This window comes from Mustela nigripes, chromosome 3, assembly GCF_022355385.1.
Source record: "Mustela nigripes isolate SB6536 chromosome 3, MUSNIG.SB6536, whole genome shotgun sequence".
NCBI lineage: Eukaryota > Metazoa > Chordata > Mammalia > Carnivora > Mustelidae > Mustela > Mustela nigripes.
The window spans coordinates 28,351,430-28,359,721 of NC_081559.1; the positions used below are offsets into that span (position 1 = coordinate 28,351,430).

Sequence of the window (8,292 nt, forward strand, 5' to 3'; positions counted from 1 at the left end):
TGGGGAAAAGAGAAGGGAAGACAGTGAGTACACGGTGGGAGGGGAGGTTGCCTTTCCAATAGGGGAACCTCGTGTCGCCATCCACGGCCAAGCACGTGGAGTCTGTTTGAGTCCCTAGCAAGCATGCTACCAGCCAAGAGTCTGAGAGGATTTACTGAGATGAGTACTTAGAAGCTCCCTCCTGTCACGGTAGCTCCTACTGAGCATGGAAATTCCACTCAACAAAGATTTATTGACTTGCTTCCTTCCAGTGGAATTCCAAGCAGGTGAAAATTGAGTTGGGAGAGGGCGAGTCAGTCTCCCCAGAGCATCTGAAATCACAGCATTGTCCTTGCCTTTACCCCAGCCTTTGCCTATCCCTCTTAGGAGGACCTCTGTGACTTCAGCTGAGATGGGGACAAAGTGGGATCTCCATGGGGAGTCCCGACCCTTGGAGTTTTCACGGGGCTCCTCAGCCATGAGCTGAGCCACTCCCATCATTGAGGTGCCCCGGTCTGAGATCTGAGAGCGCCCCGAAAAATCGATTGTCAGGTGCTGAGGCCATTGGCCCAGAGTAGAGCCTACCTGAACCAGGGCCAAACCAGCAAATGGGGGTGGGGGAAGACAGAGGCCGGATCGCCTGGCTCCCTTCATCCTCTTCGGCATGTGAGAGGTGGCCTTGGAGGAAGGACTCAGATACTCTCAGGCCCCAAGGGCGTCGATACCAGCAGGACTGAGCACCAGTGCCTGAAGGATGTCAGAGAGTGACACGATGCCCAGGAGATGCTGGCTCTCGTCCACTAGCACCAGCCGGTGCACCTGTGGGTGCACAGAGGGTCAGTGAGGGCTCGGGCATTGTCGTGAGGCGACAGCAGCCAGCAAGGTTGGCACCAAGAATCAGGGGCATGAATGCAACGTAATGGGGAGGAAAAGCGTGTCTCATAGAAATCAGTTGGGGGGGGGGGCTCTGACCACTCTGGGCAACGCAAAGTGTCCCTTTTGCATGGGGGCCCCAGGAACAAGAGCAGTGGCAGACCAGTGTGGACACTGAGAGCTCGGAATGGCCATGAAATGGGAGGACAGGGCAGGTGCCCGGTGTGTAGGGACAGCTGGAGCTGCTCAGGGGAATGGGCCGTATGTCTTGGGGGCACATAGGCAGAGGCATGGGGTACCTGCTCCCGGACGATGCGGTCGATGACATCCCCCAAGCTCTCATGGGGCTGGCAGGAAAGGACCCCCTCCAGACACAGTGTCCTCTGCTTCAATGCTTCTCTCACACTAATGTCTAGGTGGTTGTAGGTTTGCTGGGCGGCCAAGTGCTGGGGCAGGGAGGAAGTGCCATGGGAGTCAGCCCCTCAGCCAGACCCCAGACCCCAGACCCCCAGACGCTGCCCCCTTTACACCCATAAAGGTCCACAGACATCCCTCCACCAATCCTCGCACCCACAGCCTCTCCCCATGGCACCCTCAGTTCCCCATCCCCCCACACACTTACAATCACATCAAAGCGGGAGTAGAGGCCCACAACCTGTCCTGCAGCGGTGAGGGTGGGGAGAGAAAGAGAAGAGGTTCACATCAGGACCAGGACACCATGCAAAGGCCAGGGGTAGGCTTTCAGAAGGAATTACTGGACACCCCTTCCAGGCTACTGGCTTCAAAATGACGCCTGAGACACAGAGAGGCTAAGTCATGGGTCCAAGACTCAAAGCAGGCAGACCTATAGCCCCGGCTCCATCCTGGGTCCTGAGCGGATCGATGCCAGACCCCTGCCTGCTGCCACCCCAGCCCAGCCAGCTCCACTGCCGGGTTCAAGTACCAGCTTCATTGATCACAGGCAGCGCAGACACGCGCCGGTCCACAAAGATGTCCAGTGCTGTCAGGATGGGTGCCGTGTCCAGCACCACGGCCAAGTCCCGGAATGTCCCGATGCCCAGATCTTGGATGGTGCGGGAGAGGAAGGAGGGCTGGGGCAGCAGGGCGCCCTGGTGGGTCAGGGACAGGTGGGGGGTCAGTGGGGGGCAGGTCCCTGAGGGCTCCCAGTGGCCCCCTCCCCAGTCCGTTGGGCCAAGGGCTGTGTGACCCCCTCGGGGCCCCCCGGAGGCTGTGCTCCAGCTCACAAAGATATGCAAGAACTTGAGCAGCCGCTTGTGTGTGAGGATGTGGAGCACGGCGCCCGAGACTGGGTCCAGGACCGGCAGACGGTGGATCCGGTTCTTAATGAGGATGTAGACAGCTTCAAACAGGCTGCAGAGGTGGGAGCAGTGGGTCTGGGGGAGAGACACCCTCCACCCCAGCCCATGTAAAAGGAAGAAAGGGTGTGCAGGCTGCCTTGTCCCAAGCAGGATGAGCCCATGAGTTCGGAATCGCGGAGCTGGGGAAGGGGACTGTGGGAAGGTGCAGGTGGGTGGCTGAGGAATCTTACCTGCTGTTGGGAGAGATGGAGACCAGAGGCTTGAAGCAGCCTTGAAGGTAGATTTCTATAGGCAAAGCCAGAGTCAGGCCCAGGGATCTGGATGCCTTGCCCATCACCAGGTGACTCCCAGATGGTCTTCTGCCCTCCGGTCCCTGGGCTCCATCTCACCCCTCCCTTGCTCCTTCCAGGAAATCCCCACTGCCCAGCCTCAACCTCAGGTGCTTGGCCCCACCCTCATCCACACACCCTCAGTTCCTTCCAGTTCCCCCCATCAGGCCCCCCAACAGCAGCTCACCTCTCCAGGTCTCAATCTTGTGTTCTTCAATCTCATGGATCTGGACCTAGAGACATGGACAGACTCCAGAAGTCAGAACACGGGCCCCTCAGGACACCAGGCTCCCTAAGCCAACCTCTGCCCCAGCCCAAATGGGAGCCCCCGGGACCCCCAGCCCACTCCTCACCAGCGGGGACCTATAATAGCGGTGCAGCACCAAGATGAAATCCGTGATGGTCAGCATCCCTGTGGGGTCGTGGGGGGGCGGGGGTCAGCCTGGGGCTTTGTGGTGAGAGGCAGGCTGAAGGGTCAGACCCCTGTCCCTGCTCTGCCAGAGGCCGAGGACTGAGACAGCTGTGGGAGCTGTGGACAGAGGGAAGCAGGCCAGCCCCCTCCCACGCCTGAGAAATGAGGTTGTCCCTTTTACGCTTCCCCTGTCATCTCTCTCCTCCCCCACCTTCTGTGCTCCTAATTTCTCCCTCTTCCTCTCCTCTCTTCCCATCTAGCACCTGTAACGTGGGACCATGGAGGAGTAGAGCTGGACCGGTCAGCCAGTCACACCTACTCCACATGTAGGGTCTCCCGCCTGGAGGCCACAAGACTGGGATCTGGGTTCCCCATGCCAACCCCCAGCTGGGCTCGGCCCGAGGGTCTGCTCAAGCCCGCGCGGCGCGTCAGAGCTCAACCCCAGAATCACCACAAAGGATCTTTTTTCCCTTCCCCACCACCTCTGCCTCCCTGCCCCTCCTCACCCACAAAGCTTTGCTTCTTGCTGTCCCACAGAGGTGCCGCCCGGATGCCGTTGGCCACAAGGGCAAAGAAGGCCTTCTTGATCTGAGGTCCAGAGAGAACGGTGAGGGGTGAGGCTCTCCCTGCCCCTCAGTGGTACCCTGTCCCAACCAGGAACCTTCCCTGGGGCCTTCTGCCGGGGTCTCCAGTACATGAGCTCTACAGCCTTTCCTGTGCTACGGCGCCCCCTAGACATGGTCCTCCGCAGAGACACTTGCTTAGAGATGAGGCTGCTGGTGGCCGGAGGCGGTGATCCCTTCCCCTGGCTCCCCGGGATGTGGAACGTAAGCCAGCGTTTCCACTCGGAAGCCGTATGTGGGCAGTCACACACCATCTAGTTTTTCCTAATCTAAGCCCTGGAGGTATACTTAATTACATAATACGTACAGAATACCCTTCTCTAAATAAATTTTGATTTCGATTCATGTGGCCTCATCTGAACATCTACACGGGTGGCATTTATTCTGGGTGTATTTTTCTAACGCATATAAAAATAAATACAAAGCTACTAAAATAAACAAATTTGTTCGTCTACCACGAGACTCAGGGCTCTGTGAGTGGTTCTCATGCCATGCTTCTGGAGACATCGGCCCATGCTCTGTGACGGGGAGAATGGAGTCAGGCATTCGGGAGCTTAGCCTAGTGGAAGAGAAGGGACTGGAGCGCATCTTAATTTTCTGTTACCAAGATTTCTCTGCTGTTTGTCCTGGACCACCCTGCTGTGTCTTCCACATACTCTGGGGTTTTCAAGTGCTCCTATTTATCCTGGGTTGTCCCAGGAGTTCTCTGAAGCATATTATAGGGTAAAGCAGGCATTCCTGTCCCCATTTTATTTTCTTATTTATTTATGACTATCATTATTTTTAGTACTCTCTCCACCCAATGTGGGGCTCGAACTCATGATGCCAAGATCAAGAGTGGCATGCCCTTCTGACCAATCCCTATCTTAGAGACGAGAGAGGTAAACTGACTGACCCAAGACCCTACGGATACTAAATGGCAGATGGCAGTTAGGTTAGGGAAGTCCTCCCCAGCCCTAGCCTCCGGGGTGTTCTAAAGGCATCCTGGGAGGGGACTCTTCAGGGGGTGCCTGGCAGAGTGTCCTGGAGGCTGTGAGCGGGGACTGCAGCCCCAGCGGAGGGTAGCGGGGCAGAGCCACGGCCTCACCTCCAGCGTGGTGTCGAAGATGACCAGCTTGGAGCTGGTTGCCATGGCATCGTAGCAGGTGTGTTCCTGCATAAAATGCATGTAGACCTGGGCCCCCGGCTTCTGCAACTCATCGTCCCAGCCCGGCTTGGGTAGCAGGGCCCGCGGGGAGGGGCACAAGGCAGGCCTCTCTTCCACCATGCCCAGTTCGTACCCCCAGGCCCCAGTGGCCGGGAATTCTAGGTCTAGCTCCAGACAATCTGTGCTGGAGCCCGCGGTGGAGGCTACGTCGTCGGAGGGGAAGATGTCCCACTCTGTGGGTGAGGAGCCCAACCGGGCCAAGGGAGCAGCTTGGGACAAGTGCGTCGCCTCTGGGAATGTGGCCTCCAGCCCGGCATACTCAGCAGGTGGCCTGGCCTGGGGATCGGTTGGATCTGTTGGAGGGGCAGAGAACAGTAAGCCTGTCTTGTGGAGCACTTTCGTATGTGCTGGCTCAGGTCAACTTCACAGCAGCCTTGGAAAGCGTGGCAGCTGCAGTCCTATTTTGCGGGTGAGAAAGCGGAGTCTCAGAGTCACACAGGACAGTGGGTCTGTCCTGAGTTGGCTGTGCTGGGCCCCTGGGTCTGCAATGCAGCTAACCGTTCTCATCTGGAAAGACTGAGGCTACGAGATGAGGCTTCGTTCGGTCCCTCTCTGTGCTATGGAAGGATCCAGAGCAGAGCTCCAGCCCCAGGCTCTGGCACAGCCCATTGCCCTCCACTCCCGACCCCCCAGAACTGGCCTTGGCCTCACCTTCTCCCAGACCCAGCAGCTCTCTTTCCTCCACAGCCTCCTGCCTTGTCCATCGCAAGGCCTTGGCGCCCTGTTTCCCATGGCTTCTCTCTGAGCCAGTGCTCGTGGCCGGTGATGGCCATGAAGTGTTCTCTCCTTGTTCTAGGAAGCTCATCTCTGGAAGGGGGAATGGGGCCTGTTTGATTAATAGGGAGTAACACAACAAAATCAATTAAAATGTTATCAATAATAATATTTAATATTTGCAAGCTCCCTTAGGGTTTTCCTTCTACATATTTGTCACTCAAACCTCACAGCAATCTTATAACAGAGGTATTAATGATCATCCTTATTTTACTAAAGAAGGACCTGAGATCAGAGAGGCTAAGCAACTTGCCACAGTTCACACAGCTAGTAAGTGATAAAGTCAGAACCGGGATCAGTCTTCAGACTCTAGATCTGTCCCCCTTCTTCTGAAAGATGGAGGAGGAGGTGAGGTACAAAGGGAAAAGAGACAGGATAAAGCAGGAAAAGGAGAGAGAGATAAAAGCCGGGCTATGAGAGCAGAGGAGATTGGGGGCCCAGAAAGGGGGGGAGACAAAAGAAGTGGGAGAAGAGGCCCCACTTACCTTGATGCTCCAGTCCCCCAAGGCGGCTCCAGGATGGGTTCTGTGGGGAGAAGAAGGCCTGAAGAGGTGGGAACATGTCCCACATTCCCAAACAACAAAAGAGCTTTTTTTCCCAACACATGTGTGTGCACGTCCACACACACACACACACACACACGTACACCCCCCCACAGCGCACGTGCACACGCACGCACGCACGCACGCACACACACTTACTTCTACACATCCAGAAAACCACACACTCAACCATTCCCAGACGCACACAGAACCACAGACGTCCCTTACACGAAGAATAACCATACACACAGACACCCACATGCACACACACGCACACGTGCGCACACACACACAGCGGTGTGCTCGCAGTCCCCTGGCCTCTGCTGCCCCAGCGCCCGTCCCCCGGGACCCCTACCCCGCACAGCGTGTGCTCCATGCGGCCAACCCCGACCAAGTGGGGAGCGAGTGCGCAACACAGGGCGCACAGCACTATTCTGGGCCCCGCGGTTGGCGCTTTGCCCTCCCCGGATCAGTTTCGCTCTGATTGGGTGTCAGGCGGCGGGAGGGAGGGCCCCACAGGCTCCCGGGCTTCTGCCCGGAGCCTGTGGCGGGGTGGGGAGGGCAGGGGCGCACCTGGAATCTGGAGGCTTCCTCCTAGGCTCCCTCCTGGGTCTTCAAGGACAAGCTTGAAGGACGTTGCTATGGGGGGAGGTGGCTTGGAGCCCTGGGTGGGGAGTAGGGGTGGGGGCACCGGTAGGAGGAGGTGGGCTCCTGGGAGTCCTGGGTTTCTTCTCATCTTTGTCAGGTGGCAAAGGAGGGAAAAATGGAGGCAAGTTGAGCTCAACCGTTGTTACTCGTACAAACTTCAGTCGTGGGTGATGCTGGAGTTAAAAAGGGCAAGTTGGAGTCGGCTGGGAGGCTGGGGCCAAGGGGTTTGTGGGCGGTCCCAGGAGAGGGCCATTGTGTGTCCCAATGTCCCCATTGGAGTCCCAGGAGCCTGTCCCTTCCCCTGCTGGAAGAGTTGGGGTGGGATGGCCGGGAAGGTGGGGAACTGGGAGAAGTCATGAAGCTGTGCGGTAGCCCTGAGGGCCCAGGGTGGCAGACATCTGTTTCTACCGGTGGTTTGGTGGTGGGTCCCAGTGTGTGGGAGCCCCGGTCCCAACGTCCCTCTGTGCGTGCTGTCCCTACATCTTCTTGTGCCAAGGGATCCCAGCCTGGCTCTGGTGGCTGCCCACCCGCCCTTCCTGGGCATTCCTGGGGCCTGAGTCAGCGTCCAAATCGGGAATGCTGTCACAGCTGCTCTAGCTCCCCTCTCTCTGCCTGCCCCTCCTCTCCCCCTTCCAGGCTCTTCCATCCCAATCTCGGGCCCTGGAGTGGACACTAAGTAATGGATTACTGGATTTCTTGCTGAATGTACCAAACACACTTCTCATCACCCCTCAAAGCCCCTGTCCTGCCTCCAGGGAGGGTGGAGAACAGAAAAGGGAGGGACTTTGCCTTTCTGTGTGTGTCTTGGGTAGTACCAGGGCTGAGTGCAGCTCTCATTCTGTGGGATTCCTGTAGCCTGTTCCCGGCTTGTCCCAGATGATGGAATGTCTAAGGCACCGCTAAGAGGACGCCTCAACTGGTGGAAGGATCAAGTGGACCATCCTTGGAGAGATGGGATGAATTGGGCCTGGAAAGCTTCTACCCATCCCCCCATCCTTAAGCTCCAGGACACCTTCACTATCAAACCAGATACAGAACAGGTGCAGATCATACCACTGCCTTCTCCAGCGGTGATCCCACCCCCTTCTACCTTAGGCCTGTTTCCTCTACAGCGCCAGTAGGAGGGTTCTTCTTTAAGATGGTCTTGCCTGATGGTATCACTCTCACTGCACTGGTCTTCCTATAGCACAGGTTCTATGTGCCTATCTCAGGGTACACAAAGCTGACATTTACATAACTATCCACGTGCGAAGGTTCTGTATCTTCAAGTAAACAGTGGGCACCTTGATGACCAAAATATGTTGGCTGGATGTGATGGAAAACCTGTTTTACGGTCAGATGGACCTGATTAAAATTCATGTTCTGCCGTTTGTTTGCCATCTGACCTTAAAAAGCATTGCTTGTTTGCTCTGAGCCTGTTTCTACCCATGAAAAATGAGGATAAAACATTCTGTGGCAGACTGCCAGTTGCCTCCCACTATCTATTTTTCTCTTCTTCTTTTAGTAGTAGAACTACTTGAATGTTAGCTGGAGAGTGAGCGGCTGCCTGTAATAAAGACTCAGATTCCCAATCTTCCTTGCAGCTA

General features: G+C 56.6%; 1 protein-coding gene across 3 annotated transcripts; it reads right to left on the reverse strand.

Moving 5' to 3' along the window:
- Positions 1-573: 573 nt before the first annotated feature.
- PRKAG3 (protein kinase AMP-activated non-catalytic subunit gamma 3) lies at positions 574-5,549 on the reverse strand. Of its 3 annotated transcripts, none has more exons than XM_059392678.1 (11): positions 5,406-5,549; positions 4,623-5,062; positions 3,419-3,500; positions 2,854-2,912; positions 2,688-2,733; positions 2,402-2,456; positions 2,097-2,223; positions 1,796-1,961; positions 1,475-1,512; positions 1,152-1,298; positions 574-798 (listed from the first exon to the last, which is right to left on the reverse strand). In XM_059392678.1, exons 1-11 carry the CDS (start codon positions 5,545-5,547, stop codon positions 682-684), a joined length of 1,419 nt encoding a protein of 472 aa, XP_059248661.1. In that variant the 5' UTR covers positions 5,548-5,549; the 3' UTR covers positions 574-681. The 3 variants fall into 3 exon arrangements, with proteins under 3 accessions (XP_059248661.1, XP_059248660.1, XP_059248659.1); XM_059392677.1 differs by having other exon boundaries at positions 4,623-5,035; positions 5,379-5,549; XM_059392676.1 differs by having other exon boundaries at positions 4,623-5,035; positions 5,406-5,547.
- Positions 5,550-8,292: the final 2,743 nt, after the last annotated feature.

Excerpts from the sequence above, each read along its gene's own strand:
- PRKAG3 (XM_059392678.1), bottom strand. The coding sequence starts at position 5,547 with ATGAGCTTCCTAGAACAAGGAGAGAACACTTCATGGCCATCACCGGCC. Across the intron at positions 3,501-4,622 it reads TCTTCGACACCACGCTGGAG|ATCAAGAAGGCCTTCTTTGC; the intron begins GTGAGGCCGTGG and ends TCTGGACCTCAG. Across the intron at positions 2,457-2,687 it reads CAAGATTGAGACCTGGAGAG|AAATCTACCTTCAAGGCTGC; the intron begins GTGAGCTGCTGT and ends CTTTGCCTATAG.